General features: G+C 30.0%; 4 protein-coding genes across 8 annotated transcripts; 2 read left to right on the top strand and 2 right to left on the bottom strand.

Moving 5' to 3' along the window:
* Positions 1 to 793: 793 nt before the first annotated feature.
* Sccro3 (defective in cullin neddylation 1 domain containing SCCRO3) lies at positions 794 to 6,246 on the bottom strand. The gene is made up of 4 exons (XM_076769489.1): positions 5,438 to 6,246; positions 5,107 to 5,270; positions 4,051 to 4,358; positions 794 to 3,885 (listed from the first exon to the last, which is right to left on the bottom strand). The coding sequence occupies exons 2-4, from the start codon at positions 5,186 to 5,188 to the stop codon at positions 3,286 to 3,288; spliced, it is 990 nt and encodes a 329-aa protein (XP_076625604.1). The 5' UTR covers positions 5,189 to 5,270; positions 5,438 to 6,246; the 3' UTR covers positions 794 to 3,285.
* Positions 6,247 to 6,329: 83 nt separating this feature from the next.
* Wdr37 (WD repeat domain 37) lies at positions 6,330 to 13,580 on the top strand. 3 transcript variants are annotated; one of them, XM_076769419.1, is made up of 8 exons: positions 6,330 to 6,528; positions 7,341 to 7,616; positions 7,894 to 8,019; positions 8,593 to 8,844; positions 8,935 to 9,154; positions 9,623 to 9,910; positions 12,925 to 13,171; positions 13,407 to 13,580. In XM_076769419.1, the coding sequence occupies exons 2-8, from the start codon at positions 7,349 to 7,351 to the stop codon at positions 13,527 to 13,529; spliced, it is 1,524 nt and encodes a 507-aa protein (XP_076625534.1). In that variant the 5' UTR covers positions 6,330 to 6,528; positions 7,341 to 7,348; the 3' UTR covers positions 13,530 to 13,580. The 3 variants fall into 3 exon arrangements, with proteins under 3 accessions (XP_076625534.1, XP_076625524.1, XP_076625543.1); XM_076769409.1 differs by having other exon boundaries at positions 6,330 to 6,522; XM_076769428.1 differs by lacking the exon at positions 6,330 to 6,528 and adding an exon at positions 6,778 to 6,922.
* A 25-nt stretch (positions 13,581 to 13,605) lies between these two features.
* On the bottom strand, positions 13,606 to 18,025 carry Arv1 (ACAT-related protein required for viability 1). 3 transcript variants are annotated; one of them, XM_076769568.1, is made up of 5 exons: positions 17,904 to 17,990; positions 16,065 to 16,538; positions 15,350 to 15,514; positions 14,061 to 14,568; positions 13,606 to 13,744 (listed from the first exon to the last, which is right to left on the bottom strand). In XM_076769568.1, exons 3-5 carry the CDS (start codon positions 15,431 to 15,433, stop codon positions 13,629 to 13,631), a joined length of 708 nt encoding a protein of 235 aa, XP_076625683.1. In that variant the 5' UTR covers positions 15,434 to 15,514; positions 16,065 to 16,538; positions 17,904 to 17,990; the 3' UTR covers positions 13,606 to 13,628. The 3 variants fall into 3 exon arrangements, with proteins under 3 accessions (XP_076625683.1, XP_076625674.1, XP_076625693.1); XM_076769559.1 differs by lacking the exon at positions 16,065 to 16,538 and having other exon boundaries at positions 17,904 to 18,025; XM_076769578.1 differs by lacking the exons at positions 15,350 to 15,514; positions 16,065 to 16,538 and having other exon boundaries at positions 17,904 to 18,015.
* On the top strand, positions 15,971 to 20,248 carry LOC143343987 (1,5-anhydro-D-fructose reductase). The gene is made up of 6 exons (XM_076769501.1): positions 15,971 to 16,182; positions 16,283 to 16,344; positions 16,420 to 16,493; positions 18,249 to 18,419; positions 18,543 to 18,893; positions 19,786 to 20,248. Exons 3-6 carry the CDS (start codon positions 16,425 to 16,427, stop codon positions 20,158 to 20,160), a joined length of 966 nt encoding a protein of 321 aa, XP_076625616.1. The 5' UTR covers positions 15,971 to 16,182; positions 16,283 to 16,344; positions 16,420 to 16,424; the 3' UTR covers positions 20,161 to 20,248.
* Positions 20,249 to 21,222: the final 974 nt, after the last annotated feature.

Raw genomic sequence — 21,222 nt, forward strand, 5'->3', positions numbered from 1 at the left:
TCATTAATGAGTAGATGCAGAGAATTAAAGGGAAAGATTAATTAAATTTGGATTTACTTATTTCATTCAATAATGACGAATACCTCTGTGCAGGCCCCTCTTTTTATCAGACCCTAGATATGTGTCTATTTTGCCTAGTGGTAAATGTGGCCCTGTTTTCCACCATTTTCATTACCAACAAAGGTATACTCTCAATTTTATAAGGAACTGTATGTGCACACATACATTTATTTTTGTAGCACTATTGCGCGCGTGAACTATAAATTGCTTTCATACAGTATTATATAAATTCTTAAAATCATACAAAATAAACATATCTCTAAAATGAATTTCGTAAATTAACTACAATTCATCGAAATTTTTGAAACGAATCAATTAAATACAGCATCTATGCAAATTTAACTATTTAAATAATTGATACAAATGCTAGAAAGTTCATAAATTTACAAAAGCTTTATTTTTCGAATAGATAGTAAATTTAATACATACATAAAATCATTTGGAATAAAATTTACTATTAAACTTTATATATTTCGTTATAAAATAAAAATTGTGTCGATATTATAAAAGATACCTGAAATGCAATGATATTAAATGTATAAACTTTATATTTTATGTCAATAGAGAAATTAATGTATATTTCTGAAAAAATATAACTGCACTTTGTATTGTAAACATATTGATTTAATATCAATGGTTTTATATTAGTCATTTTAAATTACATAAAATACTTAATTTAAAAATTATATCCTATTCATAACTTTTTCCTTGAATTATATTTTAACCATTTTTTATAATTAAATATAAATTTTGTAATTAAGTTATTTTGAGATCATTAATATGAATAATTACTTAGGCAGTCTATATTATAAAAAGAATCAAACTTTTACTGTATTTTAATTAATAAGGAAAACTTTTAACGTAAGAAAGTGATTTCTTATATTTTTCATTATTAAAATATATATAAAACTATCATTGTAACTTTTAATTTTTAATCTTGCTATAATATGTAATGTCATTCCATATTGTGATGTATATATGTTATTAAAACTATTCCCAATTCTTATATTATTGACATAATATGTACATATAGTTTACAATAACATTAACATCCTATCAACGGGTCAATTATACTTAATGATAGAAACTTATTCTTAATACATATCAGACCATGGACATTTAATTGCTGTAAAAAGTATGAAAAAATTATACTAAATAACATTTATCAAACTTTTTAAATGCATTATCCTTTCTCTAAGGTTTATATTCTTGTCACAGAATAAAAACTAATTTATTATAAGTCATGAGAAATGTACAATCTTTATTATAAATATCTATTGCATTAGCACTCAAATTCTACTTATATTTATCACTTTATTCTTCACATTGCCACCATGTCTACTCCTTAATAACAATGCTCTTACAATATTTGATCTGATTAGAAGTTATCACAATAAAAATAAGCTTATATATTTATTAAGACTGTTTTTCAAATGCTAGTTAAGTGGAATTTTTTAACGAAATATGTGTCTGGTATACATTATATATAAAGCTAACTTTTCGGTAAGCCTGGGTTTAAACACAGATTTAAGCCCCTATTAAGTTACTCTAATAAATTAATATTAGATCTGCATCTGCTGACTTTAAGTTATATATACACGTGGAATTTTAATAATTTTCTGTAGATAGAAGTATTTTACCTGACACAGAGGAACTTATTTATCTAACGCAAATAAGACTAATAGGTAAATAAAGCAATATTGGAGACATAACAGTACTTGAATATAAAGATCATTAAAAAAATAAGTTCTTCCAATTGCTAGACAAATTTTGTAATATATTTTGTGTGATATACTATTAATAGAGCATCATAGAGCATGATCATACAATAAAATAATTTCTAAACATTATTAATTTTTTAAATACATGCAATAAAATATTGTAAAAATAGTGGACATTCGTGTACTTCTAACTGTTGGAATTGTAACATTTAATTTCTATTTTACTCGGTGTTTTTATATATTTATAATATATCCCACAGAATATATTACAATTCTGTATTTATTATACATATAAAGAAAAATTACTGTATTTCGATTTCATTTAGTATCTAATTAAAACATCGATATTGCAATAATTTCATTTATTTCAATTCATGTTTTGAATATAAAATAACAAATATAGTACATACAAATTAAGCATAAAAAAAGATATTTGAAACTATATCCGAACTCAAATTTGTAAGTCCCTCTGTGTAAGTAACAATTAATACCTGTTTAAATTATTAAATATTTTTGCCTTTTTTTAAATATTTTATGTCTGATAAGTATTGCAAGCAAAACAACTGAATATATTACAGAAAACTCGTACTGCTTGAAAATATCGCCGATCATTTCTTAAAGTAAGAGTATATAAAGCCAACAATCATTTATGCTAATCAAAAGTGTTATCTAAACATGTAGCATTCTTTAGCGAGAAAAAAATTAGCAGGTTATACATTTTTCAATGACATATTTGTTATTATTAATTTTGTTATATTTTCGAAAGACATGGCACTATATACATATGTCTAAATAATGTTATTACATTTGAAATATGTTTGTCAGAAACTTTTAATAATACTCACTCAAATGTCTAAACAGTATCAAAGCTTCAATTATTGACATAAAAAAAAATAAATAGGAACATAATTTAAATAAATCATACTTCTATTTAAAACAATATCATAGACTATGATCACAAATGACAAATTTGTTTCACAGTAATTTGTTTACACCAGTTTCAAAGAAAGCTGCACTCCATATTTTAATAGATTAGAATCTTATTAGAATAAAATGTAGATCAGATATATTTTTAAAGAATCTTTGTATAGTACGAGCTTTTTTTTAGCTTTTTTTTTGCATTTGTTCCTTTTTTCTAACAGTATCGTCAAAAAGTGTAAGAAATATTAATGTATTGAAGATTGTATACATTCATATATGCTGTATCACAAATTTAGATTATAGAAATTCTGTTTTTTAATGTGTCCATTTACACATTCTAACGTATGCAAAATTTCAAATTTGTATTTCTCTGAATAAACTTTGATTTTTTATAATATCTGGAATTATTCTATTTAATTTCAAATTGGATAACGTCAAAGTTTAAAAATAAATAATACAGAAATTTTGTAAGGAAACTATTTTCATGATTTCACTGTCAAAGAATTTAAAATAATTTTGTTCAGAAATTAAATGTAAGCTGATAAGATCTTATTATGATGAAAATCTCTTTAGAATACCAATATTAATCTTTATCGATAGAAACATCCTTTATGATATCGTCTTTACTGATGTTTTGGTTCATTTGATCATTTTCATATTCAACAAAATCATCAAGTAAACTTGGCCATGCTTCTGAATCGTCATAGGCACCAAGATCATCACCAATACTTTCAGCAAAATTCAAAAACATATTCCATGTATCTCTAGGTATGCCTCGCACATGATGGCACTCAAGAAATTTAAGCCACCTAGATAAAAGAGGTGGTTCGCGTAATGTAAAAACAAGCTTCCATAGAACAATTGCCATGTCAGCTGGTAATATTCTTTGTCCAGAATTAACGTCCAAGCCAAACCGGAACGTAAATCGGTAGAGATCTTTGAATAAATCACTATTTACGGCTAACTCTTGAACAATTTCTGGTAATCTTGCTTGTATAGCACGTATACTGTCTACTTTCATTGCTTTCAAACCTGTCATAAATTCTTGACGTGTAAATTGGCACATCTGTTCAGCATTTAGTTTCCACGCAAGAACAAGTACTTGAAATTCGTCTGGTGATAGTTGTAAATTATTGCAAAGTCTTTCTATGCCATCAGCTAAAATTACATCTTCATGCGGATCCTATAATTATAAATTTAAGATTAGATATTAGTCTTAATTATATTCTAAATAGACATATTTATTATTTTATTATTTTCATGTAAAAGTTATTTAAAAAAAAAAAAGAGGAACCAAAGTATTTTAAACTTTAATGCAATAAAATAGAAAATTAAAAGTAACACTTACTTTATATTGGTCAAATAAGGCATTCAACTTGCTCTCTGATGGTTCTCTTTGTTGTTTTGATTCAATCGTTACATTAAGACCAGACGATGATCCAGATCTACTTAATGGTGGTAAACGTGCGTAAAATCCTCTTGATAAACGTAAATTATTTTGTACACTAGGCACAGATCCACAATTATCAGATCCTACATTGTTGAACGTTGATAATGTGCCCATTGATTTTCTATTTCCATTTATATGTGGTTCAGGCGCTAAAGGCCCAGTTTGTTGGCAAGAATTTGGGAACAAACCCCTAAGTTCCATTGTTTCTATAACCATTATAATTACAATTATATATAATATTATCCTGAATATTGCATAAAATGTTTAATTATAATTAATGTTTGCTAAATTTTATTTAATATAAACAGAAATATAATCAAACAGAATAAAATTAAGAAAATAATTTATGTTGCTTTACTCTAGAATATAGTAAAATCCCAATTATACAAAGTCAGTGAAAAATTAATTTTCCTTAATAATAAAGTTCCTAATTAATCAGAAAAGTTATAGAATACATTTTATTAGAATCAAATAAAATTTTATTTATCCATTTTAGTGCCAGGGATAATTTTCAAAACCATGTTGAACAGTGCTAGAAACCAATAGCATTAACAGTATCAGGAAATCAAATTTAATTTGTACAAAATGTTACAGAAATACCTATTGAGACAATATGTCTGCACTTTTTAATATAGAATTGCAACAGCACAATTGCACTGTTTCGCACTTAAACAATTAAACAAAATGTTATAATATTAAGATAGTTGTTTTCTAAAATAAAAATTTCATAGTATTATTTCCTTGACAAGAGCAACATAGCCTCTTGTGTTGGTTCTAATTATGAAGCTTAGTTATCTATAATTTATACAATCCACCTTTGATTAATATAAATTATACTATATAATGCTCTTATTGTTATATGAAATAAATATGGCATATTATGATGATAAAAAAATTTAAAAATAACGTAACCTGTTACTGAATGGTAATCTAAATGATTACTATAATGATTACCGTCTTTATGTTCCAATGACAGGGATTGATTGTTGGTGGCTGGTGGAAGAGGCACCTTAAAGCACGAAAAACAGTTTCCCATTGATGCTGTCCGTACTTAACATTAAAAACAATTATCCCATGCATCAGTAATTCAGTCTTACATTGGCAGTCTTAATCAGAAGCTAAACAATATAATTTAAGAATATAATTAGTTATGTACAATTATGAGAAATTTTTATAAATAATTATAAAAAAATTTATAGAACGAAGTAATTAAAAGGTATTTAATAATATAGAAAGATTAGAAACAATAACGCCGATGTAAAATGTTTAGTAAATGAATTTTTACCTTATTGTTAAGGCGGATTTTCGGTCTACCTGGGTCGTGATAACCCCAGTAAAGACCCTCCGCAAGATATCTTGCTTTGTCCACATTCATAAATTCTCAAATATTAGAAATTTTAGACTTCGATTTGTTGCGGTTAGAATTAAGAAGACGCTTCAATCTCAAACCTTTTGGACATTTCTTTTACATTACTTCCAGGTTCAATTTGTATGTGACTAAATGCTACTGTCATTTGTAGCTACATAACCTCATCAAATGATAAAACAATATTATCATTCCATGAACAAAACATTTGTTCGTTTCAATTTATTTGGATACAAATCATCGAAACTTTTGCATTTAAAAACACTAATAAAGATATATTCTTCGTATTTTAATATCTAATAAACAAAAATCCCTTTGTAAAGAAGCAATAATACTACCTCTATCGTAAATTCAGTATTGATACACTAGAAAAATAATAATCACTAGTGAAAATGCGTATATTGCAGATAAATAGTAAATTTACACAAAGAAAAATACACTTCGTGTTATTACATTGTACGTTCGGCCCATCATTTTAATTTACAAATTGTTGATGTTCTATTTATGAACATTATGCAAAATTTGATCGTTTTAAAAATAAACTACATAATTAATCGTTCAATTTTATGCTTATCCAAATATACTTCTCAACTGCTTTATTAGTTATCATACAATATTAATTATGTTTATGTATTTATATTACATTACAACATTCTTTTTAAAGTATGTGACAATTGTTTTATATAATAAAATAATAAATATTGTATATCCATTATCCACACATACTCTCTTTATCAAATATGGCATACACATACGACATACGACATACGACTGTACATACGTTCCCAATCATGCACTCATGCATGACTAGTGTTCAGTCTGGCAACATTGTCAGGATTCAGGAATGGTGCATTTGTAGTATTATAAGTAGAAACAGCGAATGAACTAATATTTTCAATTTTGGTTGGCTTAGATTTAAAGTGACTGTTTTAAATAGTGACTAAAAATAAACGGTTATTTATTTCCTCTAATTAATTAAAGAATGGTGTAGTATGTGTATATATGTACGTATAAGTTTGCGTTATTTATATCAGTCATAACCTAAGTTCAATAAAAGTGGAAACTGATTGTAATTTTATTAAGCATTCACTTATTGTTTTTTTGAATTAAATATAAGTATCTGATTATGATTGAATGAGTTTATACGGCGATGGGTGTTTATCCACGCGCGTATGTTTAGTAGTGATCAGTATAATGCGTCGCAGTTTTTTAATTTCTGTTTTAGTAATTTTTAAAGTAACCAAACTTTCCATGTAAATCGCAGCGTATAGATAACAGAATTCTAAAATTTGTCTTTTAATTTACTTTATTAAATTAGGTATTCGACGGACAAAAAAATAAGAATAGTTTAACAGGTTTTAACTATTTAGAAACATTGAAATCTATACTTTTCAGTCTTACGAGGTGTGTAAATTAATTAATGAGACTGATTTTAAAAAATTTTTTTATTCAAATAGAATTACAATTTAATATTGTCTCCCTCAAAATAACTTCCTTGGGAAGCCACACAACGCTGGGGACGATTCTTCTAATCTTCATAGCAGTGCTGGAATTCAGAATATAAACAATATGCTTTGTTTGATGTGTTAATTATTTATGGTTTTATGTAGCGTACTGTTTCGTGTATACCATAAAAATGGCTGTGACATTTGAAATAATTGTGGATTGTCTTTAGATACCTTATATACACAGTGTTTTTATTTTTCTTTGTATTGTTACGTATAGTTAATTACTTTTGTTTGTTAGCATTTTTGTTAGAAGTACTAGGAATTTTATATTACTCTATACAAATTTAAATATAGAGAAATAACTAAATTTCCAGAGTAAAAGATGCCAGGAGAACCATCTATAACTACTGGGAATAAGGCATCTGGAAAAATCAAACGCATTTCTATTCCAAGAGTTCAAAGTAGTACAGATACAGAATTGCAGTCTCAAAGTGGGTCCACGCCACTGCAACCAAACGCACTTCACTATGCTGCCTTTCGTATAGATCCAGACGACAGTGTGCTACCTCCAACTTTACGATGTAGACTAATGGATTTGTTTCAACAGATTGAAAAGGAGTTTGAAATTCTTTACACAGAGAATTTGGGATGTATGGTTTTTTCTAACATTAGCGTTATAATTGCATTATCGATTTGTATACGTACAAAACAATACTTTTTCCAGTAAAATCAATTTGTTGCTAATACTTTTTATTTTTTTTATATTAATTATATACTTGTGAAATGAGTAGTTAGAACAAAACTATTATCGAAGTTTGGAATCTATCTTTTTTTTTTTAAAGAAATATATTTAGAAGTTTTGTACGATTGATTAAAATTTAATTATTAACGTATGATTAATTAAGATTAATGTTTTTTTTTACACAGTGCAAGAGAAAATTGATGTTCTTAACGAAAAGCTTGAAAGAGAATGTTATGGTTCTGGAGAACGGAGCTTGCCTCATGGAGATGTTGCAGACTTTCCAGATACAAAAAGTTTTTCCAAGCAAAAATGTAAGGATATTAATCATTTAAAAATGTTTGCTATCTATCATTTATTATGTAGCCATAAAATTAAAAGAGTATATGCATCAACATTGAAGATATTCTTTTTTTATCATACCTAAGAAATTGCTATACAGAATTAATTATGTAGAAAGTTGCAATTTATATTTTGAAAAATTATTCACGATATATTGTATGTATAATATCCTTAATGAATATTCTCAGACTTGATAAACTTTATTGAAGAAATGCAAATGTCGTTCCTTTCCTTTTCAGTGGGGTTTTACAGCACATAGTTTAGTAGATCAAAGCATACCAAATACCATAAGAAATGAAAAAAATCGATAACTTTTTAATAGCTTTGAAAAAACAACTCATATTTCAAGCGATCCATTTCGATTCGCGGGTAAATGTCTACTAATTTAAAGTTAAAATTAAGTATTAAAGCAAACAACGAGATCGAGTATTCGTAGATTCGATGATTTATTTATAACTTCTTAGATAAAACTCTTTTTATTAAAATTGTATTAATACTTCGGAATTTGATGCGTGTTATCCAAGAATATTTTTTTTGTTCTTCAGCCATGGCAGGAAATTCAGCACAGAAGACGAAAACAACTTCCAATAAGTTGAAGGCACAGACAAGTAAAATAGTATCCAGTTTTAAGACACCAACTATGACTTGTAGTATGCAAAGAGAATATTCCGGGCATCGAGATGGTGTCTGGGAAGTCTCTGTTGGAAGATTAGGACAAATTATTGCTACAGCTTCTGCTGATCATGCTGCTAGGGTATGGGCTGTAGATAGCGGCCGTTGCCTTCTACAATATATCGGTTAGTTTCGTAAGAAAAAAAAGTTGACTTCAAAATTAGCTAATAATTTGAGTATGTTTCTAAAAGAAATGCTTTTAATGTTACATTTAGGTCATTCTGGTTCTGTAAATTCAGTACGTTTTCATCCGACTAAAGAATTGGCTTTAACATCCAGCGGAGATAATTCTGCTCATGTATGGCTAGTGGCCGTCGACTGGGACATTCCCAAAAGACAAAATTCAACCGAAGAACTATCAGCGTTGAGCTCCGACAGAAACATTAGTGGCGTTATTCCCATGAACGAGGAACAGGAAGAACCCCCTACTCTAAGGTAATTATCAACGCAACTGCGTTCAAAATTTGTTTATTATTATTTATTCAGGTTGGAGCCCTATAAATTGGTTATTTGTCTTGAAAACACGTGTTCTCAACGCTGAACGCAAAAAAACATGACCTAATTGCTCGAGTCTTTATAATTTCTCATAAATTATATTCATAATTAACACATTGATTTCCATGCTAGAATCGATAATTCAGCCTGTTATTTTACAAGTATTAGGTTACTTTCGTAACAATTTTAAAATATTAAGCAAGTATGAGTTTACAATCGAAATTGACAGGTCTCATAGCCAGTAGGACGACCATGTTAGAATTATCACATTGTTATTCTTCGAACTATTATAATTCCGTAAAAAGAAATAGTACAATAATTATCCTGGGGTCATTTTAAAGGTCAAACCTTCTATCTATTTACCATGAATTATGAGATTAGAGAATGCAATTTTTTGCATCTTTATAGAACCCCGGTACGAGAATTATTAGGTCACACGGGTGTAGTTATGGCCGCAGATTGGTTGCCTGATGCGGAACAGGTTGTAACTGCTTCATGGGATAGAACGGCGAATCTTTATGACGTAGAAACCGGCGAAATTATCCACACTTTATGTGGACACGATCAAGAACTCTCCCACGTTTCTACTCACCATACGCAAAGACTTTGCGTTACTTCGAGCAAGGATAGCACTTTCCGTTTATGGGATTTCCGAGAACCCATACATTCGGTTTCCGTTTTCCAGGCACATACCGAGTAAGTTATACTCGCATGCTATACGAATAAATCTTGAGTTATTTCGAAGGGAAACTGACAAGGAATATTCGCGAACGGTCCGGCTTCGATTTTGATGAAACTTTGTATACTTATAAAGCAGCCAAAAATAATCGACTAGTATTTTTGTTTAGCTGCGGTAACTCGAGTTTAAGGGGTGAAACCACCCCTTGAAGTTTTGGCTCGAAACGGCTATCTCGAAAACGGAAAGACATACGAAAAAATCGTTAATGGGCGATGTTAATGGTTTCTTATGTATAATAACATGGTGTTAAAAAATTTAACAAAATACAGTTTGTTATTAACAAAAAAAAATGTATTAACTTAATTTTTCATTTTATTGAAATTTTCATAATGACAAAAAATGACGAGCATTTCATTCCAAATCCATTGGTATGTAATATTTAAAAATTGCTTCTTATAGTTTTGCAGATTTCGATGATTTACATCTTGCGCGTTCATTCACTATGGTAGTAGCCGTTCTAACTTTGATTTTAATGAAGCACTGTAGACTTGCACTAAATTATACAGTTACAAGTAACAAGTAACAATAACAGTAACGAGTTTCCTAATAGTAATGAAAAGATTAATTGTTTTTATTACCCACCTATCACATCGTGGCAAAGGTGGAACGATTTATAAATTATAAATATATACAGTGTGTATAGCAATTATTCTATGTAGTTTCGACAATAGTGGTACTCGTCGAAAAAATGTTTGAAACATAAAGATTTCTTACACCATGCGTATTTAATTATTGTCACGTCACCACAAATATGGCATCTTGGTTCATTTTGAACAGAATAGCAGTACTTAACAGGATTCTGGAATGCATTTGGTTTTTTATCTATGCAGGGTATTCGGCCACTCCTGGGAAAAATTTGAATGGGAGATTCAGAAGCCAAAATAAGATGAAAATCAAGGATATCAATTTCTTGACTGAGGCTTCATTAAACAATTATTAACAAAATTAAATTAAAAATTTTCAAATCGTTCTGGAAAAATTATTTTTGGTTGCGGGGCTCAATTATAATCATTTTTGGTGGATACACATACCTCTGAAATTCTACTCTCTTTCGAGAAAAAAATTCGAGTAGGTACTGAAATTTTTAGACGAAATTAAAAAATTTCAAATCATACTAAAAAAATTATATGTAGTTACAGGGTTCATTACAAGCATTTTTGGTCAATAGACATATCCCGAAATCCTACGCACTTTCGAGAAAAAAATTCTTTACCGAAAATCTAATGTGAAGCCAGAAATGCTGGCTCAAAATTTCATGCGAATCTTTAAAACGTCATAACTTCTGAACGGATTGGACGATTTTAATGTTTAAAAAAGCAAACTACGCGCATTTTAGTGTAGAATATGTACAAATCGCAAAAATATTCGAAAAGCTGGTCCTTGACTCCGCAAAATGAGAAAAACCCCATAAAAATGGTCCAATTTTCAAACAGCAATAACGCCTACAATAGTGAACATATTTAATTGAAATTTTGGGGGGGGGGGAGTAAAGCTCATGGGTACCTACGAAAAAGTATTAGGCAACTTTTCTGTAGAGCGTCAAACAAAATTATTAAAAATAAAAAACGCATTTTTAAGAAAAATCGACAGGGAGTAGGTGCCTGAATTTTTCGTCAAAAAAAAAATATTTCAAACCGTTCTGGAAAAATTATTTTCGGTTGCGTGGGTCAATTATAATCATTTTTGGTCATTAAACATACCCTTGAAATCTTACCCACTTTCGAGAAAAAAATTCGTGAAGGTGTGAAATTTCTCGACAAAATTAAAAAATTTCAAATTGTTCTGGAAAAATTATTTGCGGTTGCGGGGGTCAATTACGATAATTTTTGGTGAATAGACCTACTCGTGAAATCCTACCCATTTTCTAAAAAAAAATTCAGTACAGGCGGAGCTTTAAACATTAATAACTTTTTAACGAAGCCTCCATCAACAAAGTAGTATGCTTGATTTCCGTCTTATTTTGGCCTCTAGAATCTCCCATTAAAATCTTTCTCAGGGATGGCCGAATACCCTGTATAGATGAAAAACCAAATGCATTCTAGAATCCTGTTGAGTACTGCTATTCGTTTGGAGTAAGAAATCTTTATGTTTCCAACATTTTTTCGACGAGTACCACTATTGTCGAAACTACATAGAATAATTGCTATACACACTGTATATATTTATAATTTATAAATCGTTCCACCTTTGCCACGATGTCATAGGTGGGTAATAAAAACAATTAATCTTTTCATTACTATTAGGAAACTCGTTACTGTTATTGTTACTTGTTACTTGTTACTGTATAATTTAGTGCAAGTCTACAGTGCTTCATTAAAATCAAAGTTAGAACGGCTACTACCATAGTGAATGAACGCGCAAGATGTAAATCATCGAAATCTGCAAAACTATAAGAAGCAATTTTTAAATATTACATACCAATGGATTTGGAATGAAATGCTCGACATTTTTTGTCATTATGAAAATTTCAATAAAATGAAAAATTAAGTTAATACATTTTTTTTGTTATAAACAAACTGTATTTTGTTAAATTTTTTAACACCATGTTATTGTACATAAGAAACCATTAACCTCGCCTATTAACAATTTTTTCGTATGTCTTTCCGTTTTCGAGATAGCCGTTTCGAGCCAAAACTTCAAGGGGTGGTTTCACCCCTTAAACTCGAGTTACCGCAGCTAAACAAAAATACTAGTCGATTATTTTTGGCTGCTTTATAAGTATACAAAGTTTCATCAAAATCGAAGCCGGACCGTTCGCGAACATTCCTTGTCAATGTATTTGAACGAATTGGTTAAACAAATAAAGTTTAATCGTTTGATCAAATATTAAGTAGTAATTTAACGTGGTCCTTGAGTTTGGTACGGTATTATAAGGCAAAGGGATTAATGTCTAAAGTAGATTTCCATTTATTTTAATTATTGCGAATAAGACGCGATGAAATGTTCATGATTCCAATTTTTTGAATGATAGGACAGTAACATCCGCCGTTTTCACGCGCGAAGATAAAATCGTTTCAGGCTCGGATGACCGAAGCGTAAAAATATGGGAATTACGAAATATACGGAGTCCTTTGGCTACAATTCGAGGCGATAGCGCTGCTAATCGGCTTGCAGTTTCTAGCACTGGTATTGTTGCAATTCCACACGATAATAGACAAATTAGGTTGTTTGATCTCAGTGGTCAACGATTAGCTAGACTGCCTAGAACGAGTAGGCAGGTAAGTTAAAATTTCACTTTCAGTAATATTAACGATGTAATATAGTTTACAGAAATTATTTTTTTTTTAATTTAAAAATTCCTATTTTATTGCAAGTTTATATCTCTAATTAAATGTATCGGTTTCCAACGTCGAGGAAGAACAGCATAGACACAGTTGCCTTGATTGTCTAATCGCATGGCTGTAATCATAATTGCTGATTACTGTAGAATGTATTTGTGTATGTTAATTTCAGGGTCATCGGCGAATGGTTTCGTCGGTTGCTTGGGCAGAGGATAGCGGTGTTTGCAATTTGTTTTCCTCTGGTTTCGATAGATTAGTCCTTGGATGGAGTATTGTGCATCTTAAGGAATATTGAATATACATGTACACAAATTGAAATCTAATATAATCATTTTATTTAATTATATAGTATTTTAAAGTGAACAATATGGTAAATGTAGTTAAAAGCAAATTATTAGACTAGTTCTAAAGATTCAAATAACGTGAAGAGAAAACTAGATGTACAATCGTAAACTAGTATGCCCATTCCCAGGACGATTAAGGATTCCATTTTTCCGCTGTTGGATACCACTGAAATTATATAGAATATATATATATATATATATGAATTGCAGTTGTAAACTCTGTGCAGTAAATAATAAATTATGAACACATGTTGAACTTTATGTAAACGTATCGATCGAATACCCTTTTAGGGACTCTAGAACGAACTTTGGGGCCTCCAGCAAGACCTCAAACCCTTTTTTTTTTATTAAATTGTAGTACAAATACTTCAAAAAGTATTACAAATTTAATATTTTAGTGATTTGTTAAAGAAATGATATTTTCTTAGTTAAAATTCGGCAGAAAATAATTAATTTGTATGCAAAATAGTATTTTTGCTTACCCGAATAAGCAGTTAGCAAACAAAGAAGCGTGTATCCCAAAATGAGAAGATAATGAGGCGCCAGAAAAATATGACCCCATGTAATTTCCAATAATCCTAACAGTTTGAAGGATCCACCTATTACCAAAGCTTTCCATACATGCGTTATGCTGTATTTATTGGGATCCTTATCAGAAAAATACCATTTAACTTTCGTAAGAAGAATCACAGTGACGACGAAAGTAGCAAGAGAAAAGCCAGTGTTGAATAGAAGCAAATAGAGATTGCAATGCCCATCGAAAGTAGGCTGAAATGTTTTGGAAGTTTCGGTACTTTTTTTATCGTCGCACAAAGAAAGATTTCGAAAAGATTCAACGAGCCAGATAATTATGACTAGCTTCCAATGAGACTTCAATTCGCAATTGTAAAGTAGATGTCTGTATGCTCGTTTGTTCAGTAATATTAAATCAACTAGAATTATTACTGGGTCGTATTCGATGTATTTATCAGCCAACTGATCACATATATTCTGAAATAATTAATACATTTATGAGTTACAAAAATAATTAATCATTTAAATGTATAAGTAGACTTATTAATTTAAAAATCTTGTTAAAACTCAGGAATAGAAGACCAACGAAGTGGAATTGTTTTTGTAGAAAATTATTTTATTTAGATTGCATTTGAATACTTATTTTCTACGTAAAAATTGGAACGAAAACATCGTACAAAATCATCCTAAATTTCTGAAATTGAGGTCACTTCAAGGTCGTTGAATTTTGACGTTAATCATAACACAATAAAGTCCAAAAAAAATAATTTTTTAGTCATTTTTAACATTGCAATTTATAGTCGATAAAAAAATTGACCGATTTCTGTTTAAAACATTTTTTTTGGAATTATTATGTATTTATAATTCGTTTCGTTTTTCTGACGTTAAAATTTAAAATATTTTTAAATGCCATACAAATAAAATTATTGTACACGTTAAATTCAACTTTAATCATGCCAAGAGACACAAGTATGTTTATTGATAAAGTGTTACGTGTTCTGTAACTTATCTTGATATAATATTTGTTGTGTTAGCATGAGTAGCAAAGTCTGTGAGATAAAATAATGATTAACCTGTGTTTATCGAAACAAAAAATTAACAGTTACGCCATAGTTACGCAATCTACATAAAAATAAATAATTTTTAAATAAATGTTTTATTTTTTAAAATTGATTTTAACATTTATGAGTTGTATGATTCATATAGCGATTGATAACGAAAAAGTGTAAAAATGGATTCGTTTCAACAAGTGACCTACACATTTCAAAAGCTTTAAAACGTTTACACAGTATCTTCCATAAAGTTCTTCCACTACAGCTCCACAATTCACGCAGCGATACATTACCAAATTGTCTATTTCTTATAGTTAATTATTATTACGAATACATAGTGTTTAGGCCACACTTTCAGAGATCACCTGAAACTAAAGAGTTTTTTTTTTTAATTAACAAAACTACTTTCAATCAAATGTTACCAGAATTAAAAGTGTATAATTATTTACAAAATATACACTTTTATTACTGGCTTTACCCTTAAATAACAGTGATCCTTAATTCCAAAATAATAATTAATAATTATACGTATATTAAAAATTCGTTGAAGTATCTTTTATCAAAATATAAATATACTTCTCACGTTTGTTTTGTGTATACTTAAGCAGGATTGTTCTGAAATTCACAGCAGTGGGGGGAAGTTGATGTTAAAGTAGTAGAGGGGGAACTGGAACTACTATTAGGCATGGGACAAAATGAACTGAAATATATTTAATCATATCATGACATTGGGCGTCAGTCAGGTTGTTTCCAGGCATCCCCACCAGACCCAATGGTTCCCTTCCTTCCGATACAGAAATCTCGAGTGTTAGAACGCAGTAGGGAGCTAGTGGTTCCCCTCACGACTATGAATTCCAGAGCGGCCCTGTTCTTAAGTTTTTTTTAGTTTTTGTGTTATTTTTTCTAACGTAAACAATGAACCTTGAATTTCACGGAAGACTGCGTCTTTGGAACAAATGGAAACTGTCCTAATTATTGAATCCCTCGAGGCCAGAAATAAGTAAACGCTCGGAGTGAAAGTGTGATGTCGAACAGGAATGTAAGTGGAAGGGGATCCAGGAAGATATAGTCTGCAGTTGAAAAAGAAAAACACAGAGTAGCATACTGTTCTTACAAAGAATCGTTCGGTCTCGTTGTAGCAGCCTGGGGAGTCGTGACATTGTTGTATTTGAAATAAACACATCTAAAAAGGATTTCTCTGGTACGATTGTTAGTAGAATACACACGAAAGTGGTCATCGACGATTCAGTCGCCTAACGGAATTTTTCTTTAACAGAAGCAATGAAGACTACTTCGATATTACTTCCGAACGGGTGTTCAATGCCAGCACTTGGCTTTGGCACATGGCAGGTAAAATTAATTAAAACATTATCAATCATTCAGGATAGATCGTTTCTGTAGATATACAAACGTGAAATAAAAATTTCAATTAGTATTTTCGACAGAGAACCTCTTCTTATTATTCACGTCCTCTAAATTCAAGGTCAAATATTAGCAATCATAATAGCGAGTTAAATAAAATCACTGTGAGTTATTTTTTTTAATGTAAATATTTACTGGATAACATGTTGAAGTATTATGTCTTTCTTTGTTTTTTATGTTAATAGAAATTATGTATTTATTTACAATACAAAAATTAACTTCAAGTTGGTGTAATGCTTCGCTCTTTTCTCGGTAAAAATATTTACTATATCGTAGAAGTGAATGTTCAAGGTGAAATTAGTTTAATTGATGTTTTTTTTCTATCACAGATCTTGAATACATTTTCAATTTTTTCAATAACTTGCCTTAAATGTGTATGAAAAATACTTCAATTTATTCTCGAATAAAACAAGAATAAATAATTTATTGTTATTTTATTTATATATATATATTTATCGTATATATAACTTATGAGACAAAATTCTGATTTTTAATATTTTTTCGAATCCTTTCTTGGAGCTTCTGGTTCAATATTTTATGTTGAAAATATATTAAAATTATTTTTTGGAGCTATTTTGCGCGAAATAAATAATTTATTGTTATTTTATTTATACATGTATATTTATCGTATATATAACTTATGAGACAAAATTCTGATTTTTAATATTTTTTCGAATCCTTTCTTGGAGCTTCTGGCTCAATAGTTTATGTTGAAAATATATTAAAATTATTTTTTGGAGCTATTTTGTGTGAAATAAATAGTATATTAATCATGTTTCTTCACCTTTGATTCATCGAAATTAAAAAAAAAAAGTAATTGTGTATTGTTAAGTGCATACAATTTTTGTTAATATCAGAATTTTAATATTTCATCTATTTAACTGTGTTATCAACAGTTGGTTCCATAAGATAATAAGATAAATAAAATTAACGTTAAAAAATATTGTAATCTTAGTTGAGTACCGTACATTTTAAAATCATTTATAGTTATCAAGGCGTGTTCATTTCATGATATTGCAAAAGCTTTTATTAATCAATGATTCGTATGTTCCTTTCCATAATTTCTAACCTCAAATTTCGTAACAAACTATTTTATTTATTATATAATATAAATTTTTAAATACATTCCATTTTTGAACAATGATTATAGATTATAATATCCTATAGTAATATATATAAATAAGACATTTTTCTAACGTTTTTGGTGAATTTCTTTAGAGGTTCGCTACGTAAAAGTAAGGTTAGTATCTAGTTTTAACCAGTAACGGTTAGGCAAAATTTTCTTAAGATAGTAGGAATATTGATTCCCTAGTAAAAACCAAATGTAGTTGTACTCACGTGGCCATTGAATTTGTCAGAATCTTCTACTTTATATATCTTTTTTTTCATTTCACCGATTGGAACCCTAGAAACTTTAGTTTTCAGACTCTGAATTTTATTATTTGCATTCTCGCCATTTATAGAACTCTATACCGCCAAATATGAACGAAAGAAACATAGAAGTTATTTTTTTCGATATGTGATATATCTATGCTTCTATAGATTGTCTCTGTGTTGGTTTTTCGTTTTTAAATATAGTATTTCTTCTCGAACAGCTTCGAGAATGTTTTATTTAAAAAGTGAAACCAATTTTGAAAATTTAAATAAAAGGCAGAGAATATTGGGCAAATTGTATTGTTTAAGGCAAAAGAGGCGGACGTTCTTGAGAAAGCTTTGGATACTGCTTTGGAAGCAGGATATAGACATATTGATACAGCTCCGGTATATGAAAACGAGGAAATAATTGGTAAAGTTCTTAAAAAATGGATCGATTCTGGAAAAGTCAAACGGTCCGATCTCTTTATCGTTACAAAGGTATTATTGATGAATTGTTGAAATTCACGATAATAAGAACTGTGAAAAATATTTAAATTGTTATAATATGCTATCGACATATTATATTAAAATTTTTGAAACATTTAAAAATCATGTTCGTAGCTCCCACCATCAGGAAATAGGCCAGAAAGTGTTGAAAAATATATTAAAAAATCTTTGAAAGACCTCCAATTAGAGTATTTGGATCTTTATTTAATTCACACTCCGCTCACTTTTGTGGATGATGAAGGTTTACATCCGGTCGATAAAGATGGACAAATTAAACTCGATTGCAGTACCGATCACGTAAAAGTATGGGCCGAAATGGAGAAACAAGTGAAATGTGGGCGCACTAAAGCGATTGGCCTATCGAATTTTAATATTGACCAGATCGATCGAGTTTTAAAAAGTGCAACGACAAAGATTTCGATGTTGCAAATTGAGTTGCATGTTTTCTTGCAACAGAGAGTATTGGTAAGTATGAGAAAGTGATGTTACCGACGGAGCACCTAAAAATACGCTCACGGATTGACGTAATTGACTGCAGATAAAAAATATGTTTTATCACAGACCAGATATACCTCGTCTGTGATATATGCTTTATAAATATTTAATATTACCGTTACGTAATATAATGCTGTGAGGGTATATATCGACAGGCCTTGTAAAAATACGCTTTAGAGCTAGGTAACTTTACTGGCGGGACGAATTAAATTAGATTAGAATAATTTTGGGGTAATTGACGTGGCTTTCCACAAAGTCCCATCACAGATGAGGTATATGCCTTATAGGCCTTAGTAGACCTTACGCCTTATGGACTTTTGTGGCCCAATCTGACTCAATCTGATTGCCATAGCGACCTGAAATTTCGGAGGTGATTTTAGTGTCCTAAATCCAGTATTATCAGGAAACTGCCCCTCCATTTACACACACTAATGCATAGCCATCTTGCATATGAGTTCTGGCACTTCGTATAGTTTCGGGGATTCGAGGAAGAAGTAGTTGATTCTAATGGTCCCCTGCAATATGTTTCATTGAAATTTATTTATGTAGTTGAGCTCATGGATACCTACAAAAAGGTATTAAATAACATTTCCGTAGAGCGTCAAACAAATTTATTAAATATGAAAAACAAATTTTAAAGGAAAAAACGATAGGGGGTAGGTGGACAATTTTTGTCTCACCTCCTCTTGCGTTCATTTGTGTAAAATGGTAATGGGGCTCTAGAGCTCCATAAAAATGGGCCAAAAAAATACATTGGATGTAAGGTCTACTCGTATACCTCGTCTGTGGGCCCATTTAGTCCTCGACTCGGTCATAAATTCTCAGAAAATTAGTGCCAAAATATTTTTAAAATACTTTGCAGGTACACTATTGTAGGGAGCATGGAATTCCTATAACGGCTTACTCGCCACTCGGTTCCTGGGGGCTTGTGAAGTTAATGGGGAAAACGGAAGAGATTCCAGATATGTTACAGGACCCTGTAGTATTGGAGATAGCAAAAACTTACAAAAAGACGGCAGCACAAATTTTACTGCGATTTATTGTACAACATAATATAGCAGCTATTCCAAAGAGCACAAATCCTAAGAGAATTAAGGAAAATATTGATTTGTTTGATTGGGAACTGAAACCAGATGACGTAAATAGACTGAAACGCCTTGATAAAGGGGAATCTGGCAGAATTTGTGATTTTACGTTTTTCAAAGGGCTTGATCGTCATCCTGAATTTCCTTTCTAAATATATTACAGTTTCAAATATATCGGGATTTTTATATTGTTACGTAATTAATTAAACGTTAATGTGAAAATATAGGAACTTTAATTTTTATTTTATGGCTGTACACTGTCTTGAGAATATTTCCCCCATTGAAAAAAAAAGATTTACCCAATCGTTGTACCATTGCCAGTAATTGACCTTTGAGACGGGAGAAAAAGATTAAACAAAGAAATAGTACATATTCTTATCTGAAATATTCATGTACCGCTTCTGATACATGTTGTAAAGTAACGTAATTAAAAAACACAAGTTTTTCTGAAAACTTCTCTTTTATTGTATCGTTTGCGAACAAAATCTGATACGCGTACAATACAACTTATATATTATGATACATGAACTTGAATTTTCTTTACAAAGTCATGATTGGTACGGACCCATTCAAATATACGTCAATCCTGATTTATATTTTATACACTTCGATTCAAAACCTAGGTGCGTACGCTTCTTAAAAAAAGCTACCAAACATTTCACTAGTTACTTTTTTCAAAGTTTCCGCAGTTTTACATTAGTTTAATCACATATTTACAAACAAGATTGTAACGTTCACGACTTCTTAAAATCAGCCCTATTATGTTCCATGAACACATACAAACGACCAAATAATGAAGGTTGAAGACATTATAAACAAGTTGATATTTCGATAGAAATATACTAAGCCTGGGATAAAGTTCTGTTGCTTTTAAACGGGAGAACATCTAATTGCTAGGGAATTTTTTTTCGATTAAGAACGATGTATCAGGGATTTCGAAATCAATAGGAGTTAAAGTAAGGTTATATTCTGTGTAAGTACACTGAATAAGGTCTCCAAAAAGAGTGACTGGTTTTATTTTTTTTTTTTTGCGAAGACCGAATAAGGAAAACGACAGAACTTTCTCTCAGGCTGAACTGTACCTCCGGTGATTCTGATTCTTGCCAGTCAATTTTACTCCTGTTCAAACGAACGGAGATAAATTGAAATGATTTAGCGGACTTTAAAGTGTTATAGCTCTTTTTGGTAGAGATCAAACACTGTAAAGTTCCATT

This window comes from Colletes latitarsis, chromosome 1 (assembly GCF_051014445.1).
Source record: "Colletes latitarsis isolate SP2378_abdomen chromosome 1, iyColLati1, whole genome shotgun sequence".
Classification (NCBI taxonomy): domain Eukaryota; kingdom Metazoa; phylum Arthropoda; class Insecta; order Hymenoptera; family Colletidae; genus Colletes; species Colletes latitarsis.